At 53.2% G+C, this 26,213-nt stretch overlaps 8 protein-coding genes across 8 annotated transcripts; 4 read left to right on the top strand and 4 right to left on the bottom strand.

The window, feature by feature from the left end:
• Nucleotides 1–1,068: 1,068 nt before the first annotated feature.
• On the top strand, nucleotides 1,069–1,564 carry CPAR01_15158 (uncharacterized protein; the record flags this gene model as incomplete). Its single annotated transcript, XM_060499407.1, has 3 exons — nucleotides 1,069–1,252; nucleotides 1,321–1,371; nucleotides 1,425–1,564. The coding sequence occupies 3 exons, from the start codon at nucleotides 1,069–1,071 to the stop codon at nucleotides 1,562–1,564; spliced, it is 375 nt and encodes a 124-aa protein (XP_060341839.1).
• A 984-nt stretch (nucleotides 1,565–2,548) lies between these two features.
• Nucleotides 2,549–5,511, top strand: CPAR01_15159 (GPI ethanolamine phosphate transferase; the record flags this gene model as incomplete). The annotated part of the gene is made up of 8 exons (XM_060499408.1): nucleotides 2,549–2,760; nucleotides 2,815–2,859; nucleotides 2,914–3,205; nucleotides 3,258–3,385; nucleotides 3,438–3,808; nucleotides 3,861–4,096; nucleotides 4,156–4,418; nucleotides 4,476–5,511. The coding sequence occupies 8 exons, from the start codon at nucleotides 2,549–2,551 to the stop codon at nucleotides 5,509–5,511; spliced, it is 2,583 nt and encodes an 860-aa protein (XP_060341840.1).
• Nucleotides 5,512–5,777: 266 nt separating this feature from the next.
• Nucleotides 5,778–9,006, bottom strand: CPAR01_15160 (uncharacterized protein; the record flags this gene model as incomplete). The annotated part of the gene is made up of 2 exons (XM_060499409.1): nucleotides 5,778–6,232; nucleotides 6,294–9,006. The coding sequence occupies 2 exons, from the start codon at nucleotides 9,004–9,006 to the stop codon at nucleotides 5,778–5,780; spliced, it is 3,168 nt and encodes a 1,055-aa protein (XP_060341841.1).
• Nucleotides 9,007–9,509: 503 nt separating this feature from the next.
• CPAR01_15161 (RNA recognition domain-containing protein) lies at nucleotides 9,510–11,792 on the top strand (the record flags this gene model as incomplete). The annotated part of the gene is made up of 1 exon (XM_060499410.1): nucleotides 9,510–11,792. The coding sequence occupies one exon, from the start codon at nucleotides 9,510–9,512 to the stop codon at nucleotides 11,790–11,792; it is 2,283 nt and encodes a 760-aa protein (XP_060341842.1).
• Nucleotides 11,793–12,281: 489 nt separating this feature from the next.
• On the bottom strand, nucleotides 12,282–14,390 carry CPAR01_15162 (uncharacterized protein; the record flags this gene model as incomplete). Its single annotated transcript, XM_060499411.1, has 2 exons — nucleotides 12,282–13,501; nucleotides 13,565–14,390. The coding sequence occupies 2 exons, from the start codon at nucleotides 14,388–14,390 to the stop codon at nucleotides 12,282–12,284; spliced, it is 2,046 nt and encodes a 681-aa protein (XP_060341843.1).
• Nucleotides 14,391–16,101: 1,711 nt separating this feature from the next.
• CPAR01_15163 (uncharacterized protein) lies at nucleotides 16,102–17,271 on the top strand (the record flags this gene model as incomplete). Its single annotated transcript, XM_060499412.1, has 1 exon — nucleotides 16,102–17,271. The coding sequence occupies one exon, from the start codon at nucleotides 16,102–16,104 to the stop codon at nucleotides 17,269–17,271; it is 1,170 nt and encodes a 389-aa protein (XP_060341844.1).
• Nucleotides 17,272–20,691: 3,420 nt separating this feature from the next.
• Nucleotides 20,692–21,431, bottom strand: CPAR01_15164 (uncharacterized protein; the record flags this gene model as incomplete). Its single annotated transcript, XM_060499413.1, has 2 exons — nucleotides 20,692–21,200; nucleotides 21,278–21,431. The coding sequence occupies 2 exons, from the start codon at nucleotides 21,429–21,431 to the stop codon at nucleotides 20,692–20,694; spliced, it is 663 nt and encodes a 220-aa protein (XP_060341845.1).
• A 4,015-nt stretch (nucleotides 21,432–25,446) lies between these two features.
• On the bottom strand, nucleotides 25,447–25,899 carry CPAR01_15165 (uncharacterized protein; the record flags this gene model as incomplete). Its single annotated transcript, XM_060499414.1, has 1 exon — nucleotides 25,447–25,899. One exon carries the CDS (start codon nucleotides 25,897–25,899, stop codon nucleotides 25,447–25,449), a length of 453 nt encoding a protein of 150 aa, XP_060341846.1.
• Nucleotides 25,900–26,213: the final 314 nt, after the last annotated feature.

Consider the following 26,213-nt stretch of genomic DNA (forward strand, 5'->3'; position numbering starts at 1 on the left):
ATGCGACAACGATAGCAGGTAACGACCCTGATGTGTGCGAAATTGTTTGTGCGCTTACCCACCGATACGAACTCTATTGCATCGAGCAGTAATATGAATATGATATCGACGCCCAAGGTAAGAGCAATGGCATTAGTCCAGCGTACAGATGAAGTGAGGTCAAACTAGGCCAGGGGCCATTTCTTGAGTCAGCAAAGGTTTGATGTCATCCGCGACTATCGGCCTTTGGGGGCTCTGTGAAGACGGGTGTTACTGAACGGGTAGGAGCCCACCACAGCTGAATACCTTGCGACTACAGCAGCAATCAAGCCGTATTCTGGATGTGGGCCTAAATTAAAGCAAGTGAAGCGTGAAGGTGAGTTATCCAAGGGAAGTGCTGAGGTGAGATTCACAATTAGTGAGACTCGATGATGGTGTGGACACTGGCTGGGAAGTGTGTAGGCAGGAAATGGCGGCTCTGTGTGGTCTTTCTTAGGGGAGAGTATGAAGTTGAACGACCCCGTCGGGCAAGTGAAAGCCTGAACCGATGACTCTCTAGTGGGCGGTCAGCCGTTGTTTCAGCATCTGTGTCCCCTAAGAAGCAGACAACGCATTTGAGAAACCAAAATTCCTGGGTCATTGCCCGTCCCGTTCTGGAAACCACCGCCAGCCAGAGGCGCCTTCCAGGTGTTTGGAAGAATGTGGGGGTGTCAATAGCCGGCAGCCCCTGCGACGGCCGATTGACTGAGGTGAAGGTGGTCTAGCCCATGTGAGTGAGACGCCAGGATGGTTTTGCTGCCGTCCAAAGCGCTGCGGCCTGCATACCCTTCCTGACTGGACGACTGGATTGGCAGGCGGGGCACGGCTGCAACCACCTGTGTAAAATTTCCTATCATCACTCAGTGAAGACCGTTTGCTTTCACATGGTTACTCTTACCGACTTGAATACTCGACATTTCTCAGTAATCCAAGACATATCAAGGTTGTTCCTCACTCAGCCTGCTGTTAACTTCTTGCCTGTATAAACACAGTGAGACGTCTCCTCAAATCCTTCATAAACACCACACCGCTCGGTACATATCCGCAGCAATGGCCAAAAGCGCGAGAGCCAGCGTTATCAAGAAGAACAACCAGAGACTCAAGGCAAATGTCTTTGGTCCCGTTGAGCAGGCCAGAGCCGAGCGTCTCTCGGCGAAGCTGCTAGAATTGGCAAAGGCCCCCAAGCCTGAGAGGGAGGCAGACACCAAGATGGATATTGAGGATGACGACGATGGTGAGTTCCCAGCCATTTTCCAAGGCAGTTCCATGAGGCAAAAAGTTTCGAAACTGACATTCCAAAAGCGGAAATCAACGGTGACGATGAGAAGAAGGAGGCCAAGGCGGATGACACCTGTAAGCTGAGCTCAGTCGATAATTCCCGTCACAAAGACTGACTCTCGTCACAGCCATGGACGTTGACACGGCGAAACCCAAGCGTCGCTCTGGAAGAATTCAGAAGCAAAGGAAGAAGACTTCCAAGGTCGTCTTCCCCAAGTACAGCGATCGTCGCGGAGGCTCCAAGGGCGGAGTTTCCAAGAGAAAGTGAAGGCTTGTTGTCCTTTCACTGGTTATTCCCCTCGCCTTTTGCAGCATCATGGGCGAAGAGTCGCGCTCGATCAAGAAAAATCGTAGCGCGCTCACTCGGCGAGTCTCGTGATGAGGAACTCATTCCTGGACATATCCAATTCCTTTTCCGGCGTTCTTGTGAATAGTGGGATACTAAAATTTTCATCGGTTATTTTGGGGGGTCATTTCACACTTTTCACCCCATTGAGAGAGTACATTGGAGACGCGGTCAAAAAGTTGATAGACCGGTAGACATAACGCTGGGCATGGCCAAATAGCTGCCAGACGAATAATGAAAAATCACTATCAACCTCCAATTACTCCACGTTCAATACTATTTCAACGTACTTCATTCATTGATACTCAGTCCTGTGCCGGGTGAAGCGGAACAATATTACCTACTGGTCGTATCGGCCGGGGTTCTCTCTGCTCGGACTCCCCTACTATGTTCTCGACCAATCATCGTTCGGGCGCGACTCCCTCCAGTTCGGTGCATGTCATCCCTGTGCAAGAGCTGTTACAGTGTCCTCTCAGCTCCCGAGGTCCTGTTATGTCCATCATGCCTAGCGATGTACCAGGGTAATTATCTACCTGATTACTCCATACCTCGACACCTTACCATCCCTACGGATACCTTGCGCATACTCTTTAGCTATTTGCTCCGCCTGCCGGGCACTCGCTTTGCCCATTTGGGGTCTAAGCGACTGGATCCCGAGAACCTTGACGGAACTGCCACCGTTGCCTGCAGATTGGCAACTTCACCCGTCTTCCATCTCACCATGGTTCGCGCGCCTTTCATCCCTTGTCGCATCATGATCGAATAAGGCAGCCGCTTTCTGAACGCGATGACTCTATTCTCAAGCCATCAAACAACTCGACGACTTCAATGATATACTGAAAGTAAACGAGGTTTTCGTATTGCCATTCTGCGGCCAAAGGTCATCTTGATGGATACGCGACGAACATGTCTTTTCGGTACGGCCCGGGCTTCCTGGCAGCTCTTCTCACAATCGCCAACATCCTGATTCCACTGGCGGTTTTCACGTTTGCTACCGGTTTCTTTCCGTATAAGCCGGTTCTACCAGGTTTGGCTCAATATGAGGCCCTTGAATTTGGCCCGCCGCCACAGGCACCCTTCGACCGCCTCATTTTTATGGTCGTTGATGCGTTGCGAAGGTAAATGCGGCTCACAGTGCCCCCAGGTTTTTGACAATACTAACATCATCACAGCGACTTCGTATACTTGAATGGCACCGGCTTCACATACACTCAAGAGTACGCCGACGACTACCCCACCGTCTCACTCTCACCGTGTTAACCATGTTATAGGCTCATCCGCGATGGTGCCGCCCTACCTTTCACGGCGTATGCGCGGTCACCAACCGTCACCATGCCCAGAATCAAAGCCATCACCACTGGCTCAATCCCGTCTTTCCTGGACGTCATCTTGAACCTGGACGAAGCAGATTCGTCCTCGACTCTCGCTGCTCAAGATACCTGGCTTGCCCAGATGAAAGCCAAGGAGACGGGGAAAATGCTCATGTACGGCGATGATACATGGCTGAAGCTCTTCCCGGGCACTTTTGACCGTGCCGATGGCACCGCGAGCTTCTTCGTAGCAGTGCGTCGTCTTCGTGATCATCCCTTGCTGTCCCTTAACTGACTGGTCTAAGGACTTCACCGAAGTGGACAACAATGTCACCAGGCACATAGACAGCGAGCTGAAGAATGACGATTGGAGCACGTTAGTTCTCCACTACCTTGGGCTCGATCACATCGGGCATAAATCAGGACCGCGAAGGTAAGATTAGCTTTGGATCGCCTTCCGAATCTCCCTTGCTGACTATAGTTAGCTCACACATGGTACCCAAGCAACATGAGATGGACGGTATTGTGAAGCGTATATACAACGCCATGGAATCACGAGAACATATGGCTTCCACATTGATGGTTCTCTGCGGAGATCACGGTATGAACGATGCCGGCAATCATGGAGCTTCTTCTCCCGGCGAAACCTCTCCGGCGCTCGTTTTTATCTCTCCCAAACTAAAGGCTTTGCAACGGAACCTCCAAGCTCCTGTTCCATTTCGAGAGGACTTCTCCTACTACACCAAGATTGAGCAGTCAGACCTGGCACCCACCCTCGGTGCTCTGCTGGGCTTTCCGGTGCCGCAAAATAACCTTGGCGCCTTCATATCCGACTTCCTGCCTTTCTGGCCCGACAGTGAGTTTATGCAGGCTCCAGCTTCGGTTACGTAGTGGCTCACACTTGACAGGAAATGATCAGATCCAACTGCTCGTCCGCAATGCCCGGCAGATACTGAACATTGTGACAGTAACTTTTGGCTCCGAGATGTTTGACTTGGGGTCTACCTTTGATCAAAAAACGTGCTCAAATCCTCGGGATGATGCCCAGGAGCTAGCTTGTGAATGGCACCGCGTCAATGATGCACTCAAAACCATGGATGGCGAGGCCGAGTTAGATCCAACCTGGCGTGAAGCCATGTCAAAGGTACGTCAACACCCTGACCTCAGTGCATCAAACCATGAATCTGTGCTGACATCCAATAGTGGCTCAGCAGAGCGCAGGATCTGATGAGCAGCATGGCCAGCAACTACGACATGGGAAGGTTACATATCGGCGAAGCAGTTGTCGGCTTCGTTGCCAGTTCCCTGATATTCGGCGCTCGACTTAGTTTGATACCGCTACTGGCCATCTCAGTTACGTACGGCATCATGATGTTCGCGAGCAGCTACGTAGAAGAAGAACACCATTTCTGGTATTGGGCCACATCGGCCTGGCTGGGCTCCATGGGCATCAAAAAGATGCAGTCGTAAGTGCCAAGCATACTGTTAGCACTCACAATCACAAAGACTGACATGAGCTACAGCACCCGGTCGCCATCAGGAACACTAGTATCTCTTCTCATCGCCCTGACAGCAACTAGACTGATCCGGGGATGGAACCAGACAGGCCAGAAGCACGCCGGCGAGCCCGATATCGCTAAAACCTTCATCGTTACACGCCCTCCCATCCTTTGGACCCTTGTCAGCGTAACCTATCTTTTCCTTTTTGTACAACTACTTAGAAAACTCCGCGGCCTTCCCCGCGCCGGCGTGACAGCTGCGTCGGCTCTTCTAGTCCTCTCCGCCTTCACGTTCAAGCTCGCCTTTACCAACGAAGACGCACCGGAGCTCGTGACCGGGCCCCTAGCAACCCTCAACACCCTAACCCAGGGCATCTCTCTCGTCACCCGAGCCCGCCTCGTCTTCGCCGGCATCGGCGCCGCAGCCCTCTACTCATCCTACCTAGCCCTCTCCAACCCAAAGACCGAGTCACGGCACACATCCCCCCTCCTTCACCACCTCATCACCCTCCTCCTCGCAACCCAATCCCGCGTCACAAATATCCCCCTCCTCCTCCTCTTCACCCTCCAACTACCTCTTCTCGCCTCTCTCGACCTCTCCCTGCCCCTCCTATCTACGACCTCCCTCCTCCTCCAGTACGCCTCCTTCTTCGCCTTTGGCGGCACAAACGCAATCTCCTCCGTCGATCTCTCGAGCGCCTACAACGGCGTGGGGGGCTTCGACGTCGTCGCCGTCGGCATCCTGACCTTTGTGAGCAACTGGGTCGGCCCCATCTACTGGGCGTCCGCAACGAACCTGCTCCTCCTGCAGTACCGCGGCCGCAGAGCCGGCAGCGACGAAGGCAGGTACGTGTTTTTGCGACACATAGGGCACACGACCTTGTTCACGGCGTGCAGCGTCGCGTTCGTCATGGTGGCGTGCGAGGCGCTGCGGACGCACCTGTTTGTCTGGACCGTATTTTCGCCAAAGTACCTGTACTGCATGGCCTGGACCATCGGCCAGCATCTTCTCGTCAACGTCGTATTTGCTGGTTTGTTGTACCGTTTGGGATCGGCTTGATATACGAAGCATTCACCACTATTCGCCAACTACCTACCGTAGGTAGTAGAAGGCTTGTAAGACTAAGCAGAACGCGTTGAAAAGGATGAAAACAGCAAATACATTGTCAATCCTGCAAGGAGTTCATCATTACTAGTACATAGATCATAAATTCTTGTAGAGAAAACCGTTCCGCAATGCTCCCGGGATCCGGGGATAGGTATCCGTCAAGCCAAAAACATACCACCCGAATTGAAAGAACCCATCCCATTTGCCATGATACTCACTCACGCGCCCTCCTCATCCGAGAGCAGCTCGCTCACAATCGAGTCACCGTCATCCTGCCGCGTGTTCTGAATCACGGTATCATCGCTATTCTCGTCTTCCTCCTTAATATCAGGCTCCATCGTAATGGTCTTGTCCTCGTCGGCGTCGTGCAGCCTCGAGGACGCGACAGAACCGGCGACAGACGGCGCGACCGAGTCCGCACGCGACATGGCGACGGAGACGCTCCTGCTCATGCGGCGCGGCTCGCCGTCCTGCTGCTCGCCGAGATTGGCGACGATCTTGCCTAGGCTGACGTGGATCTTGTTGAGGGCGTTGCGGCCTGTGGTGTCGGTGACGAGTTTGTCGTTGACGGCAATGGTGATCTCGTCGTAAACCTCCCTAATCTTTTCTTCTGTGCTTGTAGGCGAGATGTAAAGCTTTCCGAGGAGGGGTGCGACCACCTTTTTCTCTTCCTCTGAGATTGTGGGTTAGCGCTGATGTTCTGAACATGAGTGGATCACAATGAAATAACCTACTGCTCAAGTTTCCGCCTAAGCGGTCCAGAATGTCTAGAGCGAATTCCAGATGAATATCACCATTAACAGTCTTCTTCTCCAAGTCGAGCCCAGTAGCAGGGTTGAAGCACTTGCGAGGATCAGTCCAGTCCACCAGGCAAGCACCAATCGTCGTCAGACTCTCCATCTCCTCATTGACATCGGCGTCATCGTCCTCCAAATTCTCACGGACGTTCAACAAGGCATGCAGGGCGTCCAGAGCGACGGTGCGCATGAGATCCTGGTTCTCCGCCCGCGAGTAGCAGAACACGGGCAGGAAATAGTTGAGAGCCTGCCTGACGCTCTGGTTGGATGCAGTGACAGGATCGAAGTATTGGACAACCAGCGTCTTGAGCATTTCCGCTGAAGCTTCCTGATCCGTGACAACACGGCCCAGAAGCAGCTTGGATACCGCCAAGGTAGCGGCAGCCTGGACCTCGGGGGATCTGATGCCCGACTTGAGCGCCTTGATGTAGATCTTGAGCAACGCTGGCGTTGAGCTCAATAGCTGAGCGCCATGGACGTTGAGGATATCAGTGAGAATTTGCAACGCGGTGATTTGTAGGGCAGTGTGGCCCTTGGTAAAGAAGTGCATGAACAGCGTCAGGTTCTCCTCGGCCAGTGACCTGTCGAGCAGGGAACAGAGACCTAAGCAGACGAGACCTCTCTCACGGACGGGTGCTTCGTGACTTCGCACAGCTGGGACGACAAGATTGTTAAGCATCGACACCAGGTGGTCGTTCTGCTGCAGGTCGCCAGCGACGTTTGATAACATGCACTGCACAATATGCAGACACTTCATGTTGATCATAATTTCCTTGACCGCCTTTGCCCTGGCCTCTTCTTCACTGAGCTCGGGACTCTTGTTCCGGCTCCCACTCCTCGTGGGGGTGGTGTCACCACTGACCTCGGATCTCGCCGAGTGAAAGCTGTCGTCGGTACGGTCATCAGGCGCTGGGTCGTCAACGATAGTATCATGAACGTCGGCAACAGCCTCCAATACCACTGAGCAGAACTCTTTCTCACCGGCGTTGTCCGGAGCACAAATGTCTCGGAGAACGTTGATCGTGAGCTTTGTTACATCGTCAGGGAGCTCGGGGACTGAGAGGGATTGGCGGAGGAGCGCAAACATCTTGCGACGGCCAACCTCATCGGAGTAGTCAAGAGTGATGGCAATGTGGAGCATCTGCTCAACAATGAACTCTTGCTCTACCGTGTCCTCTTCTTCATCTTCTTCGCTATCTACCTGAGAGACCCTCTTGATAGCCTCAATCAGAACGCCGAGGTATCTTTCCAGATAGAATGCGAGCGTAGTCACTTCAGGCAGCTTCTCCTCGACCAGTGACTCGTACTTGCCATTGCCCTCGGTTCTGCAGAAGTCGTTGAAACTTCGAGCAGTAAAGACTGATTCTGCAGAGAGCGTCTCCCAAAAGTTCTTATCAAAGGTGACAGCTTCTCTGTAATCGGGTCTACCCTCCCAGAATCCCTTCATCGCTTCGAGGGCAACGCCATTTTCCACTCCAGAGTTCACGACGTCGATACGCTCTAGGAGCTCGTGAAGACCGTCGAAGTTTGGCGGTGCAGGTTCAGCGGGTGGCGCGCCCTCCTCAGGCGGCGGAACACCAGCGCAGTCCTCGATCCAGCGTTCACGGAACAGCCTGCCCGCCGACTTGCGGACATTCTCGTCTCTGTCGCGGAGACCCCATCTGAGGAGCTTCTCTCTCATTGAGAGAGAGAGATGTCGGAAGTCGCCGAGGGCGGGAAGCAGTCGCGAGTAGACCGCTCTGCGAGTCAAAGCATCCTGGTCTCTAGCGCGTTCGAGCAAGTATGGTAGGGTGGATGGGAGAATAGGCAGATTGACGAGAAGTGACCTTCTCACATCTGCGCTAGGGTCGTTCTGTATAACCTCTAACAGCTTCTCGAGAAGGCCGCTGGCCTCGTCGTCCTCGCTATCGTCCTCATTCGCGGCGGCATCAACCTGATTGCCGGCCAAACGTCCCAGACCCAGAACCGCTTGTGCACGAACCATTGCCTCCTTGTCACGGATACGCTTAAGAAGACCATGGCGAAGTTTTTGGAAGAGATCGTCGTCGATGGCGTCGAGGGAGTTGATGATATGAGAGATCAACTGGGTGGATCGGTATCGCACAAACTTGTCCTTGGCCGTCATCAGGGGCAAAATTGTGCTCATGAGATAGCTGGTGAGTCTTGTGCTGGGGGTCTCGGGCATGATGCTAGCATCCTCGTCGACCTCTCCAAGAATCTCGTTGTCTTTGTCGTTGGCGTGTCTAAGGAAGAATCCGACAAACCGAATGGTCTTCTCTCCAACACTCTCTGCCTTCTTGATAGGCATGACTCTTAGGACACATCGGACGAACTCGGAGTTGAAGGCTTCCTCATCGAAGTCGCTTGCTGCGGTCTTCTTCAGACTGGTCGGTTCGTATGCGCAAGCTTCCTGGATCTTGCGCAATGTCACAACCAACTTGCGGTGCGATGCTGTATTTCTTTGCGCATCGCGGAACACGGCGCATACTTGGCCGCGGAGCTCACTGTCCGGTCTTTCGGTCGGGATATCTGCGGCGACTGATGAGGAGCGGGATGCTGTTGATGCTCGGGAGCCAAGGGTCGCTGCTGAGGATTTGTGCGACACTGCCGCTGAGGTCCTCGTGGACCTTGTCGATACTCGTGCCGGCATAATGAGATTTGTCGTCGTGTATTGTCGTTATATGGCGGCGGATTGGTCGAGACCGCGTGAAACTTCGGAAAAGTTGTCGTTGTTAATGAAGCCAAAAAATGATGTGTTTGTTGATTAGTCTTAAGGATGGATGACAGGCGCCCCGTTCGCGAATTAGCTGTCAACGCACACAATTACAGTGGGTGACTTACCCCCCGGCGCGTTTTTGTTTTTATCCAGTCTGCAACGGGCGAGTCAATAGACTTCCGGAACAGGTATAGCGCGGGGTCGGTCGACTTCATCCCCGCTTCCCGACTTCAAGTGCCCGCACGTGGTGATAAGCTTAGAAAAAAATCCTTATCGAAGAATTTGGCAGCAGCGAATTGCCAGCCATTTCCTGCGCAGAGAACGAAGCCTCTCCACAACCTACGGTAGTTGGGGGTTTCAACTTTAACTGATCCCGTTCTTTCTCTTGGGAAGCCGTTCGCAGAGATTTCTTTTTTTCCCGATTATTACTGTACAACATGTCGTCTCCCGGAAAGCCGCTTAAGCGGTCTCGAGCTGAGGAAGACGAGCACGATGCTCTCGTCGCAGCCGCCGTTGCAGAGAACATCGCCGCAGACGCTGTGTCGGAACCGAAAGCCAAGAAGGCCCGAACAGAAGCCAATCGCTCTCTTTTCGTTCGCTCCCTGCCTGCGACCGCCACCAGCGAATCGCTCACCGATTTCTTCTCCGAACATTTCCCTGTCAAGCATGCGACCGTTGTTCTCGACAAGGCGACCAAAGCTTCCCGAGGCTATGGCTTCGTTACATTGACAGATGCTGAAGATGCTACGGAGGCCAAGAAGAAGCTCAACAACATTCTCTGGGAGGGACGCCGCATCAAGGTCGATGTTGCCGAAGCTAGAACTCGTGACGCAAAGGAGAGTGCCGTTGGCGCGGCCGCATCTAGCGCAAAGCAAAAGCGTGCGGATGATCTTGAGGAAGCGAGGAAAGCCCCGAAGCTAATCATTCGCAACCTTCCTTGGTCTATCAAGTCTTCTGCGCAGCTGGGTGCGCTTTTCCGCGCCTATGGCATTGTCAAGTTCGCCGATCTTCCCCAGAACAAGGGCAAGCTCAAAGGATTTGGTTTCGTTACCCTTCGCGGCAGGAAAAATGCTGAGAAGGCTTTGGAGATGAACGGAAAGACCATTGACGGAAGAACCATTGCCGTTGATTGGGCTGTGGGCAAGGACGAATGGGAAAAGGCCAACGGCGCGAGGGAAGAGGAAAGAGATTCAAAGAAGAAGAACGAGGAGGGGGAGGAGGAGGAAGATGCAGCCGAAGACGAGAATGCCAGCAAGGAGCTCACCGGAGCTGACGCAGATCTGGAAAACTTCATGAAGAACCATATCATGAACCTCGAGGACGAGGATGACGAGAATGAGGACGAAGACGAAGACGACGAGGATGATGAGGAACTTTCCGACGGAGAGGAAGACAGCGAAGACGAGGAAGAGAAGAAGCCCGTCAAGAAAACGCAATCTACCGACAACACATCAACACTCTTCATTCGAAACCTGCCCTTTACCGTTACGGACGACCAATTAAAGGAGCACTTCGCTAAATTCGGTGCCGTCAGATATGCTCGCGTAGTGATGGATCGCGCAACTGACAGACCGGCGGGTACCGGGTTTGTCTGCTTCGTCAGCGAGGAAGACTCAAAAGCCTGCATCAAGGGCGCGCCGCGTACACAAGTCAACACCCTGCCCACAAAGCACTCTGTGTTGCAGGACGAGTCCGCAGACTCCGACGGCCGTTACACATTGGAGGGCCGTTTGTTGCAGGTTGCTCAGGCAGTCAGCAAAGATGACGCCGAGCGCTTGGCCGCCGACGGCAGTGCCAAGAGACGTGAGAAGGACAAGCGTCGTCTTTTCCTACTTAACGAGGGACAGCTCGATACTAGATCTGCCCTGTACCACAAGCTCACGCCCAACGAGGTAAAGATGAGAGAGGACAGCGCCAAGCAGCGCAAGAAGCTCGTTCAGAGCAACCCTTCGCTGCACATCAGTCTCACCCGTCTGGCTGTCCGCAACATCCCCCGCAACATCGGCGGCAAGGAGCTCAAGGAGTTGGCTCGCAAGGCCTGCGTCGAGTTCGCCACAGATGTCAAGGAGGGCAGACGTCAGCCCCTGTCCAAGGAGGAGAAGGTCAGAAGCGCAAAGGAGGACAAGGAGGCTGAGCACGACCGCAAGCTCAAACGCAAGGGTATCGTCCGCCAGGCCAAGATCGAGTTTGAGAGCCGCGAGGGCACCAAGGTCCCCGAGGCGAGCGGCGGCAAGTCCCGCGGATACGGTTTCATCGAGTACTCGTCCCACCGCTGGGCGCTCATGGGCCTGCGCTTCCTCAACGGCTACCAGATGGAGAATGAGCACGGCAAGAAGCAGCGCCTGATTGTCGAGTTCGCTATCGAGAACGCCTCGGTTGTCGCTCGTCGCAAGGCCAACGAGAAGAACCTGGACCGCAACAAGCCCAACTCGCGGGCGGCTCCTCAGGCCGCGCAGAACGGGAAAAAGGGCGGCAAGTTCGACAAGACGGCCGGCGGCAAGGAGCTACCCAACATGGCTTCTGTCAAGGACCAGAAGAAGGGCAAGAAGGGAAAGAAGGGAAACATGAACAAGGGACCCAGGGCGGAGAAGGAGGAGAACGGAGAAAAGTCTAGTGGTGACAAGACGCCCGCGAGCAAGGTTGACCGTGAAGATGTCAAGCCGCTGCTCATTGCGAGGAAGCGACTGATGAGGAAGAAGAAGGCTTCATCCCGAGGCTAGGGTATTCGATCAAAGGGCAGTTCTTGTGTGGGGAAGATAATTATGGGCGACTTGTTATTTAGATGTTTCATGCATCACAAAGGTTATTCAAAAGTATCGAAATTCAAATTTACACGGTAAATACTCTCTGCTTCATCGTGAACTTACCATCTTTATGCTCATTCAGGTAAAATGACAAGTTGGCGTGATGTTGAAGTAGACTTCGTACGCACAAGTAGTACGCGCGGGTTCCTTATTAACAAATTGTCTATATACCTACACGGCAAAAACAAACCTCGGTTCCTTCCACACGCGCCTTTAAAAATAATGGACAGGTGTGATGTGAGTGTGACACCACCGCACGCAGTATTCCGAATGGCAAACTTTCTCTCTACCAGGAACGCCGATATGCAATGCTTGGCGGGAAAAAAACAATGATGACGCCTCCCTTCCAAATCCCATTTGAATTCACAAACATCGGCGGCGATCCAAGTGCACTCTTGCCATTCCTCAAACCTCTTCTTCCGGATCTGTACCGCCGTCCCTCCTCTTCTTCTTTACCCTGAAAAAGTCGCCCAGCGTATCACTTAGGCTCCGCTGCCTTCCAGTGACTTGTTCACGAGAGGCGCCCTCGCCCGCCGTGCGACTGCGCTCCGCGATGCCACCGTCTTGATCTTCCCCTCTGCTTACTAGATTTTGCCTCTCGGCATCGACATCTGCGCCCTCGCTATTGTCTTCAGGCATGAAGAGGCTCGCTCTGATGCTGGAACGCAGCCGACGCACCGACGGCCTACGCAGGAGCGGACTCTCTGCGTTCCTGAGAAGAGTGTCCTTGACGACGGCACTCACGGTAGAGGAGAGAGGGGAGGGGGAGAAGAGGGGCCCTGGGTAGTTATGGCTGTGAGGTCGGGGTGGTAGTGATGTGCGTGGTGTAACGGGTCTGTCTGTTGGGTTTGTAGGATATCTAGGTTGGATCTGGCCGTCGTAGTAAGGCGTTGTCGGCTCTGACGGGGAGAAGCCGAAGCCGGGGAAGGTATGTATAGACTCGTCTGATATGGTCCTGACGCCTGGCGGGGGAAGGATTTCTTCTGTCGCCGAGTTGCTCCAGGGGTTGGCTAATAGCGGTTCTGACTCGGCGCCCGTAATGTTTCCCGCTGAAGCCGCTGTAGGAACGCGCAGGGTTGGTATGCCGGAGTCACGCTGTAAACTGAACGGCTTTGACCCGTTGTTTACGTTGTTCCCGTTTGAGGCTCGAGACGACCGGCGTGAGATTGACGAGGGAATGGAGGTGGAAGAAGGCGCGAGCGGTTGTGTCGGACTGTAGCCGTCTTGCTCAGCCAGGCCAATGGTCTCCTCCACGCCATCCACATCAGACATGCCATCATCCATGTCTTCCTCAACTCTACCACTAGTAATGAGGAAGACGCCAAAGAAGGTAAGCAGGCAGCCTCCAACGAATTTCCCAGCTTGCTCAGCTGAGGTTCTCTCAAAGTCGCGGTAGAGCACGGCGCTGCCAATGATGACGCTGAGAGTGAAGAGAACGAACTGGATGGGGATGACTTGGGTCGAGCTGAATCTCTGAAGTGACTTGTTGACGTAGCGCACCTGCATCACTGCCGTGAAGAGTAGGATGAAGATCAGTGCCCATGCGACGGGGGTCTTGAATGCAGCCAAGAGAGTCGTTGATAATATTGAAGACAAGCCCTTGGTCGAAAGAGCCGTGAAGCCGCCTAAAAGAAACAAAGATTAGGATATCATCGTTCGTACGCCCGTCCAACGCGGGAAGTACATACCAAATAATCCCACCAGGCCCAGATCAATCAGGATAGTCCGGTGACCATACCTCGGGCTCGCCCACATTAGGATGACAATCAGCGAGATCGTTACCGCCAAGTATATTTCGAATGCCAAAGTCGTGATCGCGTCCCACACATCGTCGGGGTCGAGCTTTGTCTCCTCCTGCTTGGCACTCAAAACTACAACGACTACTCCCGCCACGGCGATGACGACACCACCAAAGTCGCGCCGCCTGAACTTCTCGTTGAATAGTATCGGCGCAATAATGCAGTTGGAAATCAGGGCGACGACGCCTAGGGGCGACACAATGGAAGCGGGCGCGAAGCCGTACGCCAAAAAGTTGCCCAGCTCGCCCAATGTAATCAGGATCTGACCCGCCCACCAGTACGGCGACTGGAGATATGTCGAAGGGGCCTTCTCCTCGTCGCCGGAGTAGTCGGAGCCAGTGGACTCTTCGGAACGGAATGATCTTCTCAGAGGCTCGGATTCGCCGGCATCGTGGTCCGTAATCTGCCCGTTCTCTGGTAAGTCTCCATCTGTATCTCCTCCTCTTCCACCTCCGCCAACGGATCCATATGGCCCCGTCTGGCCTCCACTCGGCGCATGCTTGAGAGCCTCTTTCGCCCTACGTCGGACCCGGATGCGTTCACGGTGAAGTCGAAGGTGGGCGTATCGCTGGACGTTGAGGGCGAGTGCGATAAGGACGTTGCCGACGATGGCGGTGATGATGCCGATGAGGGAAGACCAGTTCTGCAGGTCCTTTCCATCGTCGCCCGGTCGTGCCGCTGGCTCGGCAGCGATGACCGCATCGGCGACCGTCATGACGACTCGCTGGGTCGTGTATGTCGAGGCGAGGTTGAGTGGTACAATATCGTATCGCGGTCGGTCGGATCACAAGCTAATTTTTCGAAGCAGCTGGGGGTTTTTGGTGCTAATTTGGCGCAGGCTGGAGATAATGACGACGGCGCGAATTGAGTCGCCTGTCATCCAAGCGCGACGGATGGTTGGACACGGCCAAGACGCAATATCATCTGGACGGCGCAAATGATGAGGGGGAATAGGGACCTCAAGCTCTACGGGAAAGCAAATCGTCGTAGCCGGCCATGAGGATTTGCGTCAAGAATAGGATTTTAAGGCAATTGTCGTAATGTTGGAAGGATAAAAGATAGCTCATGGAAGGTAGGCAGTAAGAAGGTACTTAGGTACGGGACTGGAATAAGATGGATCAATCAAGATTTTAGTACAGGCGTTTAGCAGCCGCTACTCCGTACTCCCGTTCGATGAGGTGTGAGCCTGTGAGGTACTGCTACTTGGGTGACGCTCCTCCTGCCGCGACTTTCTCCTCTTCTGGGTCCGACACTCAGTTTCGACACATCGGTCGACAATACAGGCCCGACCCGACCCTGACGCGCGGGTCTGGGCATTTTGGGAGCATGAAAGTGAAAGCACGTTCCCACATTCAATCAGAGGGGCAATCAATCCCCCGGTCAAAGAGCCCCCAAAAGTACGTTCCTCTCAAAGGAGGTCCCTGAAAGAATCAAAGACAGCGAGCATTGAAAGGTGGGGCCCGGATCGATTCTATTAAAATGTAAAGTGTGGCTCAGGCGACATGTGGGGGTTTCCAGGATTTCAGCATTTGCTGCTCAATGCTGTCATTTCGTGGGCGGTAGAGAAAATTGCAGGCACCTCAGTCGAAAGAGCTCCGAACAATAGTGATCTTGGCATGTGAGAGCAAAGTGTTCCAAGTATTTTGGTATCTCCAGGTTACCTTAGTCCCGTTCATTCTCTAGCAGCCACACCGAGCAAAGGGTACTAACTCTAGCCACAGCTTCAAGTGGGAGGGAGGTACGGATACCTTTTCTCAGGCACTCGCCGAGTCGCCAGAGACAGCGGCTCGCTTGGAACGTAACCGGCCGGGGCAACCGGGCCAAGCCTCGGGGTCCATCCGCGTATCCGCATTCTTCTGAGCCGACGTATTCGTAGTTGTTATCGGGGCGCCTAGTGCCTCGTTTAAACGATTGAGCAGTGCACCCTGGCCACTTACCAGAGTTCGCCATCACACGTGCCTGCCACTGCTGCCAGCCTGAGCTATGCCTCAGCCATGGACGGGCTGTGGCTTGCGCGTTGGACCCGGGCTTCTCCTCCCGCCGTGTGCCGTCACCATGCTCTCCACCAATCCCAGGTTGTTGGGAAATTGTCGGAACTTCAGAGTCTCCGACCTATCAACTAACTGCATACCTGCTTGCAGACCCCGCCGTTCCCCGATCGCCACTGCCGGGTGACCTGATCTTAAGTCGACAACGTCGTCATTTTCATCGACTGTTGTTCCGTCAATTGATTCCGCAAACAACATCCCATCTTCTCCTATGTAGGCCTCGCGCCTTTGACTGGCAACCGAAGGCAAACTCGCCAACTGTTTACGACCAACAGTAGAATCCATTCAACAACGCGTCTCATCAACTGAGACGCAGACGCGCGAAAGTCATTGACTTATAGCCTCGAAACACACCCGACAATCCATCTCATCTTAACCATGTCGAACGGCAACTCTTCAGACAACGTCTTCGTCCGCTTTAAACAGAAAGTCGACGACCACGTTGCATCGGCCTTCCAGCGGTTCCTGGGCATTCCTTCGGCCGTATCACGTCTCAACAGCTCATGGCCGGAACCGCCTCTGCCATCCCGTGAAAAAGAGCTTGAGGACACAAGGCCACTCACCGACAACAACACCAACTTACAGCCCCGTGTGTCATCCACGCAGCACCCGCACCCCACCGTCTTTGACCTCTTCGGCCCCATGTCGTCCATCTCAGCCCTCTTCAAGGCCGAAGAGGTCACCGAGTCTCTGTACCAGCTCATGTGCTTCTCGTTCATCATCGATTCGCCCTATTCACCATTACGACTCCATGATATGCCGCAGCCTGTGCCTCGGGACCTTCCCAACGGGGAGGACCCGACCTTGTTCGGATTCGAGGATGCGTTTGAGGATCTGCTTATGGTGAGCAGCGGTCAGGATCTGCCGGATATTTACGAACGTGTCCGCTTCAAAAAGGAAGTTCGCGACTCATTCCCTCATGGTCTGCCCCCGATGCTTTGGCTTCACCAGCTCACTCGCCAAGGTCTGTGGGATGGATGGGAACCAAGGCCAGAGGTGTTGGACAGGGCCGTGAGTGAGCGTTGGCAACGGTGGTTGCAAGAGCAGAACGACCCATTCAAAGACCAAAGGACACAATCTTCCCGAAATGACTCGGCCCCGGAGGAGAGGCGGAGGTCTGTCACGGAAGAGAATCCGGCACAGGAGTCCTCAGTTCGCCCCCCACAGGACCACGGAGAGACGGAGGAGGATTCATATTTTTCAGTCATGGGGTCAGCTCGTCTGAACACCTCGCGAGAGACGTCCACATCAACGGCGCCGACCCCCAGAAACTACTCCTCGACGAAGGATCTCTCACCACAAGGTCTACCCCAAGGATGGCGCGTCGTCGAGAAGGTGCAAGAACGGGAGGACGGCAAGGGAAACGTACACATCACCAAGACTATCACGACTTACAACGAGAGTGGCGAGGAGGTTGGTAAGCAGACGGAGAGACAGTCCAACTACACTTGGTCGGCGAGCTTCTCGACCGGCGGCTACAAAAACAGGGGCCGTGACCAGCGAGAGGACGATGGTATTGAGGACAAGGGCAGCTGGTTCTGGAAATGAAGCTGGATATTTTGGGTCTTCTCTGTTTTCACATCATGGCTTGGGGAGTTTCATTGGGTTGTAACTGGGCTGGGAAACGAATGGAATTTGTAAGAAAACTCCGAACCAAGGATTTTATTTGTGTACAGTTCGGGCGAAAATTCAACTTTCTGGAAAGTCAAATCCAACGAGAACACATTGTGCGATAAACAAATCTCTTCTGATGTAACAAGACTCGCTACTCTGACTTGTATTACTTGGCAGCTGGAGATGTGTAACCTTTCGAGGTCCATGGTCGAGGGCTTCAAGTCTTCTTTGACAATACATGACATCTCAGCTTTGCTAGTTGCAGGATCAATATAATTAGGATCTAACATTCAAGTGGAATTACACTAAAGAACAGCCACAGTACAATGACAGGGCATACGTCTCATGGCCCAAACTTCGTTGGCAACCTCGGTGGACAGGGTAACTTGACATTCGAATTGGGTCTGTGATGTGTACTCAAGACGCTTATTAGGATCGCTACAACTACACCAAGTATCGACACCTGCAGACTCACACACAAACTATAACGGGACCAGAGTCACCACCTGGAATAAGCATTCTCAGCTAACCCATTCCATCACGATTGTTGCCCTTTTACTAGCGAGGTGAATACACTTCTAGCATCCTGTCTTTGCGAAAAGTACATAACCACAACTTGGTCCGGTATTGCTTATCATAGTTGACGCTGTTCGTCTCCAAGTGCTGCGCTTCACACAGCCAAGGCCGTACATCTGGACATCACCTAGCTTATTCTATTCGACCATATAGAAGGGTCACGGGACACTCATCAATCACATTTCACCGGCTGTGGGCGTGGATGGGCCGTTCCAGCTCTATGAAAGCGACGCCGGCCCTCGACTGCTCCCGAAAATGGCAACGTTATGAAAGCTTCAACATCTGTGGCCGCGTTGTGTAAACTACGCTCAGAGGTAGACAAAGTACCAGTGTTTATTGGCCTGCGCTTCCTTCAGAGGCTCATCATGAGAAGGTTCCCCATTCTAGGTTGACTATTGGTGCTTATCACAGCTCACCCTTATAAAGCATTTCTTAACACAATCTCTTTGGATGTAAATACATAACCATCTGAGTACCTTGTTATTGAGGGATAAAATTCTTTGAAATTTACAAGTAGAAATTTACAAGTACAAGAATATAGTTTTGATAAAACAGTATAGTGCCTACCTACCACTTAACTTAATATGCTTTTTTAAGCTTGCTATGAGAGAAGGATGACTGTACTGCTGACTGCTTCCCATCGTGTGCACAAGCATCAGAAGCTTCATATTCTGAATTAGTCTGTTTCTTGACAGTGCTTTGAACTCGGTCTGACATCGAGGAGGGCAAAACCTTCCCCAATGGATCAGTAGGTCCTCGCCCCTTTCCGGATACTCAGGGTTCATGCAGCTCGAGCACTTTCTTCGAATCATCACGTCAGTACCCTCGTCAACCTTTACGCATGACTTAGTCTGGATGACGGAAAGAGTAACTAATTTTTCTAAAGATCGGTGTTTTATCTTGCCATTCCTTCTTGAGGGCGGACACCCAATCTTCGACACCATTCGTACCCAGCCAGTCGTCCACATCTCGCCTCTCCTAACCCAAACAGCCGGCCCAAATACCAAAAGTCTCATTAGCTCTCATGAAGGATTTTCTTTTGTCACAGGGCACCGTCCTTGGCGTGATGGACCCAACGGAAATTCAAATCCTTCTAAAGCCAGACAGCCGATTAAGTTTTCGAAGAAAAATCTCGCGAACTTCTCTCCACCCCTTTTCCGTCGTCTTCATGTTCGATATGTAAAGGGGGGCGGGGGGCGTTTATACTTCACGAAGGTTCTTATGCAGCTAATTCCCGTCTCTCCATTCTATCACGCCACACATTGGACCGAAACTTATCATAGGCGATTCGCAATGAGCAAGTTTCCTATATGGCTAGCAACGCTATCTAACAAACCACCGAACGCCTCACAAGCCTCTAGAACCCGAATCAACGGCACAAGTGGCACACCGAGCCTTCCCTCTAGACTCTAGCCACCTTAGCTCTCCATCGCTCCCTCGTTCCCGCGAAGCCAGCCGGTCCTCCCCGTGATGATCCGATGTTTACGGTTTACCTAGTCACCCAAAGTAAGGTAGGAAAAGATAACAAAGCCCTTCCGAACACACACACGCACACCAAAGGGAGGCAAAATGTACCTTGCACTATACAATGCAAGCTTGGGAAGCCGTTGCCAATAATCAGGTGTTCCGGTTCACCAAGTTCGGTTTCGCAGTTGAGGGTGTCGTGCGCAAGAATATTTCGTCATTTCCACACTAAAGTAGTTTCCAGCAAAGGAGACCAAGACTACTGTAGGTAAGTAATGAACACCATCGCCAACCCAACCAACAGAAACCCTCGGAGAATCGGAAGGGAAACAAAACTAAGGCGGACGGACGGGGGAGAAGGAGCCGGCGTCAAACTGTCAACCGGTTGATTCTAATCTCTTCTCTCCCTCCTCCAGAGGAGTCCAAGACTCCCAGACCACATACCCTACTAGTAAGCCAACGCTCGGCATTAGCGTGTTTTCCTGTTTCTCCACGAGCGGCCCCCAAAGCACCGCAGACGTAAGTTGAAGCGGTCTAAACCAAAGTCAGATAGTTCAAGAAATGTCCCTCAGGGGGTGGACTGCGGCACACGATCAATCAATACCCTCTCGCTCTCCAAAGAAGATCCACGAAGGAAGCTCATGCATCTATCTCGGCTTCTTCGCGGCGCAAGAAAACCTCGGTGGGATGCTGCGTACGCAGCATGTGAAGCCACGGCCTAGTTTTCAAGTCCTGCCAGATGTAGCTAAATTTCTCTGGTCATGAAACAGCCCAAATATCGAGCAGGATCGTCACAAAGTCCCCATCACTCGGCACCACTTTGCCCCCTTCATCGAGACGCCATTGGCGTTGCCTCAGAGTGAGACATTCCCATCGAGCTATCTCGGGGACAGCTCCGATGGAATCCCTGAAGAAGAAGAACGCGGGTTGCGATATCCGTACGGAGTACCTACCACCGAACCAGTACCGCGACTCAAAAGCACACGGAACAGGCGAACAGACACAGCCTACTTGACAGCTATCCGTGGACCCGCGGTCTACTTTGACTTTGGTCCAGCAGCTTTTTAGGCTGTTAGTTGCAGGGTGGCGCTGCGGGCTTGCGTTAGTCACGAGGCTACGGGTACCTTAGCAAAGCCCAACAGTCGTCGTTGAGACTTGAGGGGGGGCCACAGACCGGAAGTCACATTATGCGGGAAATTCCCTCTCAAGTCGTCTCATAAGAGCTGTTCTAGCTCAGGCGGTTCTTCAGTCACGTCTCTCTCTCGTATCGTCAGACGCTCCCCAAGAAGAAGTGGCGGCGGGCAACAGAGAGCTTCAAGCTCCAGCAACTGCTAGTCTGCCTCGTGAGTTGTTGGCTGAACTGGCAAGGGCCCGTTCAGCGGCGAGCAGCAGGGACCCCGTCCTGATGCCGACGATGAACCCCATCGACAAGATTGCGGGCCAATTTCCATCGCGATAAAAAGAGAACACGAAGATGCAATCCTGGACATGTCTGTCGATGGTGGCTTGCCCACTTAGAAAGGGCCCCTCACCCCCCGGCTTCTCCCGCATCCCAAGCCAATATCCTCCGAATTTGGGGCGGACGATCCATCGAATTTGGCCGAAACAGGTCGATCCTTCGCATGGGGGACGTGAAGGGGAGTAGAAGCCTGAAGGGAAGACTGTTCCGCCCACGCCGCGCTCCAATAGTTTTCCTCGACCCCGGCGATGAATGCCGGCAGTTGCGCGAGCAAATACGGCACCAACATGCAAACACAACATTCTCTTTTCGGGTTCCCCATCAACGACACGACCGGCGTCGTCTTCATTGTCTGTGCGGGGGGCTCGAATCGTTCAGCCAGTCTGTCCGTCAGTCTGCCTGCGAGCGGGTTTTGGGCATCAAGCCCGTCCCGAGACATACAATTCGCCAAACACCAACGGGCCGGATGCGCACGGCCAGAGTTCGGGCTGTCAAGGGTGCCAGGGGGATCTCGTTGGTTGTATCCGACAAAGGCAGACCCCAAGCAAGTGTGATATCGAATGAGATCAGATATCAAGATGACCCTGCAGGCCATCGTCGACGTCGTCACCGCGTTTGTGTATATGCAGTACGTATATTCAAACGCTCTCGCATCAGATCTGCTCTGGGAACATCCATAGGCCAGCACAGGGAATAACGTTGGTGGCGTCAGGTCCAGATCGGGCGGTTTATCACCGCCCGGGATATCAGACACATTGGGGAAGTAGCATGAGAGCAGAAAGTGAGACCAGAGAGATAAGAATAGCCGCCGCTGGTTCGACCAGCGTCAGACGTTCAACCTCATGGTCTAGCCTTGGCTGACGACTGACGTGGTGTTGCCCAAGTATTCGTAGAGGACTGCTACTCTAGGGCAAGGATCGACAGACCCGAGTCTGAGCGCCGGCGGAGAAAACTTTTCTCTCCATCCCACAACTACCTCCTTCATCTTTTCTGCTGATCACTACCGTCTGAGCGTTAGCGGACAAAGTTTGACAGGACTGCCTCTGGGAACGTTACGCGCTGGTTTGTAGGAGATTGACAAAGAACCTCTGGGTTGTGCCTAGCTCGTCGATGGACCATCCGAAGGTGGGCGTCCGAAAGCCATATGCCGCTCCCGGGATCGACGGCTTTGGGGGCCGGAGGATGCCCGGGTCGTTTGGAGCATCGATGAGCCGGATCCTCTCTGACGGACGCGGCGATAACCTTGGTTTGCTGTCGCATCGCTTACACGCTGCGTCGGCGATGTCCCCATCATCTGCACTCGATAACTCGGTATATATGCCGTCTGTATAAGAGGAGGCTGGTATGTGTCGACGTGATGAAACTCCAACGTGACAGATGAACAGTGTCGGAAACTGCGAGAGACGGACGAGAAAGCGATAGGAAAAGCGCTATAATAGAAAAACTGCTATTGCAGATATGGACTGCTAGAAGCACGGGCAGAACTCTGGGTCCAAGCAACGCGGAGTTTGACAGGGAACATCATTCGATCCGCGATACCACTTCAACGGTCGCCTGTTTCTGGAGAGGCATTGCTTGCCGACAAGGCCTCACGGCGCTCAACTAGGCAGAGCAGATGAAACGACGGTCCATTTCTGGAAAGCTGGGCCGCTTGCCATCCAGTGGCAGCATGGCCCGAGTCTGGCTTTCCATTGTGTTCAAGACTCAAAAGCGACAGACTGGATGCAGCCGGACACATCAACACCGGGACTGCAGACGGCACATGAGGAGCCGGCGCCGGTCTGGATAAGCTATCGGGATCTCCCCTGCTCGGGGCGCGGTCGTAATGCGGTTGAAACTCTCGATCGATGACACGATTGCCTTGAAGAATCCTCGCCGTAGTGTTAGTGTAGCACCTCCAGTCTTTGCAATAAGATCGACCGTCTTTCTAACACAGCGGTCAGAGGAAAATTAGTCACGTTTGGGTAATCCGCGGACGGCACTGATGAGCCATGGGTGTTGAGAAGTGAGCTGGTGATTGTGGCGTGATGTTGGAAGCATGTTGGGACTTGGGAAGATTGGGGTTACGAGACGACCAGTCGAGAGTCCAAGCTTCTCTGCCAGAATTGACAGCTACCTAATCAAGAGCAGTGAACGCGAACCCGTCTCACCAGCATCTCCCCAGATGGAAGTAGAAGAGAAGTGTGACACTCGGTTCACCTGTTGGTGGTTTGTGCCTGAAGTTGGAAAGGCCCAAGTTTGGTGTAATGATATGTATCCGTACAGAGTATTGTACGATGATTGCTGCCTCGACCTAGAGACTTCGTCCACACTGTGGGATGGGTGTCCTCTGGCCCAACAGAATTGCTGAGGATTGGGTTATTGTATCTCACGGCGATTGCCAGTGGTGATACAGGTATGGAGTAGGTAGAGACTGGCATTTTGGCAATATGCTCATGCATGCACGGCGTAGCGTAGGCCGCGAAAACAGGCCATCTGGCCTTCTCTTGGGCTTCCATGTAAGCTTCGCGGGACCTTGCAGACTCGCAAGGCCGATCAGCACTTCTTTGAGGGCATCGGCAGCACGCAGCTAGCAGTTGGACCGTCACACCGACTGACGAATCTGTCGTTAGCTTATGCTGCTGCAACGATGTGCTCGATGCCTAGCTGTGGTACAGTGCAGGGTCATGTATCCCAGCGAGTCCTCCAGGGTACGCGGGGGTTAGGACTGAAGCGGCGGCCATTGATCGGCGGTCCTCAGCAGAGTCTCAGTCGAGAATACACCATATACCGTGCAATTGCAGCATTCGCAAACTGAAGGAAGGGAAGAGACTAGCTGGCCCTCGTCGTGAGCCGCAGCTTCTGTGATCCTCCAATTCAGCCGTTCACTACTCGTGGATACAGACATCAGGGAAGATAATAATTGCGTGAAGCTGCGGCTATTTGCAACCAACGCGACGCTGCCTTGGGGCTGATCGACGGAATACCAACATCAATCCTGAGTCTAGAAGACAGAAGGAAATGATGTCGTTCCTCTCCCGGAATATAGGCGCGTCGTCGAGAAACCGACAATCGAGCCCTTGGAGATCGGTCCCTTGAACGACGACTTTGAAGACCATGCTGCAGGCATGTGTTCCCCGGGATTCCCATCCTTCTCCGCATTCAAGGCCATTGTTAGGGCAGCCTATTCCGGATTTTGTTCTACGTGCAGCGACGGCACAAGCAATATTGATATGTGTCTGCCTTTTGGCTGACCTTTTCTTCGTTGCGTCCGAGGTCTGGAACTAGAGCCTCGGCCAGATGACTGAGGTCGGTTGTTTCCCCTTCTCGTACCTTAGTTGGCAATTGCCACCTCAGTGTTCCTTCAAGATACGGTTAATTGTGTTCTTCATCTCTATGCCTTCTATGCCTTGTCCCGCGTCCTTCGGACCGATCATGCAGTCTGACAGGAGTGGTTGATCGTTGTGGAACCTGTGCGGACATGCGTTGCGTTGAGCGGCGCGTCTGCGGATAGACTTGCTGACGGTAGCTCGCGAATGACGGCGTCGGAATTGGCCGTCCTAGCCGACCTGCCCGGCCACGAATCTTGAGAGGAGAAATGCACGAATGCGGCAAAGTCCAACAACGTCCCAGGGTTCGCGTTCTGGAAATGACGGCGTTGCAACCGCCAAGGTTCAACCCGCGATACAGCTAGCTACAGCCTACAGATGAGTTGACAATAGCTGAGTCGTAAGCATGACTTTTCGTCCCTCATATCCTCGGCCGAGGCTGCAAGTCAGCTAGCTAGCTATCCGTAAGCTGCATTGTAAACCTAGTTGCTGTCATGTGTGGTTTGATGAAGAACAGCCCCCGGTGTTCTGGCATCCAACTGGCCCGAGACGCGACCCTCCAACACGATGTATCCAATTTCCCGGCCGCAGGGTAATAGCTCTTGGATGTCCTGCAAAGCAGCATGCGGAAGGATCAGCATAGAGAGAGAAATTGTTGGTGATGGCGTGGGACCAACAACAATGGCCAAGATGAGCGAATAGCATCGAGGTGGCGGCAGGTTGGTCAAGACGCCAACGAGAGATGTTCATATCGGTTAGAGGGGAACGAACAGACAAACCAGAGGTCCACTGCCATGAAGAGCTACCCGTGCGAACAATGGCTGATCTCGCTGTATTTCAGGTATTTGCTGATGAGGCTAGTGGTGCCCATCATTCTTTATCGAATTGAGTCAGTAGGATGGGTAAGGTACCTTGAATACTCAGAGTTGTCTATTGAGCGTGCTCGAGGCGCGACAAGGTGAGAGTTGACTGGTCCATTTCCCAGTCTTGCCAATTGCAATAAGCCTGTATTCGCTTGGCTCTCGCTAAAGTAACCTTTTGGTCCGCCTTGTGGCCTTAACAAGACGTCACAAACCTTATTGTTTCCATTTCTATATCAGACCCCAGGCGGGACGATGAACTATGGTGACATAGGTTGCCACAAGAAACACAAACAATGTAGCGAAGTGTTGCGTCAAGTAGAGAGTGGGCAGAAGAAACACCACCAGCACGAGGAACAATTGAGAGATTCCCAACCATATCCGTACTGTACAGGAGTGCCTTGATAGTGGTATTCTGCTGCCACTGGCAGGTTAGCGCAACCTACCGTGCGTTCGGTTGAGCAAGGTTGCCAAAAAAGACAAGACAGGCACACAGGCTGGTGCTGGAGGGGCGGGAGAGAGCGCCGTCTAGTGTACTGCAGAACATCCTTGACATCCAACCGTTGCAACGTTGACATGGACCGGCTTCATAGTCCCCGTTTCTTGCGAAGCGGCCTTGCCCACAGTGCATTGAATTCCATAGTACCCGCCCACCCTTCTTCCGCCTGTCGCTCCAATCGAAGGGTCTGACGTTCGAGCCAATGGTGGCCTGCAGTAGTATTTGGTGATATAGATGCCGGACTTGGCTCGAGGAAAAGGATCGCTTGTGAGAAGAGAACCAGGGAGCTGTCTGACAGGCACAGGCACATGCGCAAGCACAGGGTTGGCGGGCTCCAACGTCGGGGAGCTTTTCATAGGAACCTTGGCCCGCCAGAAGGATCAGGATGAGGAGCATGCCGTTGCATTTGTTCTGGGGTAAACGGACCTGTTTCCCTTCTGATTCGGGTAAATTGTCCCGCCGTAGGTCCAAGGTTCTACGTGGAATAGTACGCAGCTATAGCCTTGACAACCAAAGTTAAGTTGACAATGAGAGTGCTGTGAAGTCAGACAAGTTGTGTGTGTGTGTGTCGAGAAGCTTAAGATGTCGAATTGCGCTCAGCAACCAAGGCTCGCTCTCGGTATCTCGCCTGCTTAACAATTGTCCGCCCGCCCGCCCGCCCGTCGACCATTGGGGCTTTGAAGACAAGGCTCGGGAAGTTCTCTGACTCT

Source organism: Colletotrichum paranaense, assembly GCF_030867605.1.
Source record: "Colletotrichum paranaense strain IMI 384185 chromosome Unknown Scaffold_18.1, whole genome shotgun sequence".
Classification (NCBI taxonomy): domain Eukaryota; kingdom Fungi; phylum Ascomycota; class Sordariomycetes; order Glomerellales; family Glomerellaceae; genus Colletotrichum; species Colletotrichum paranaense.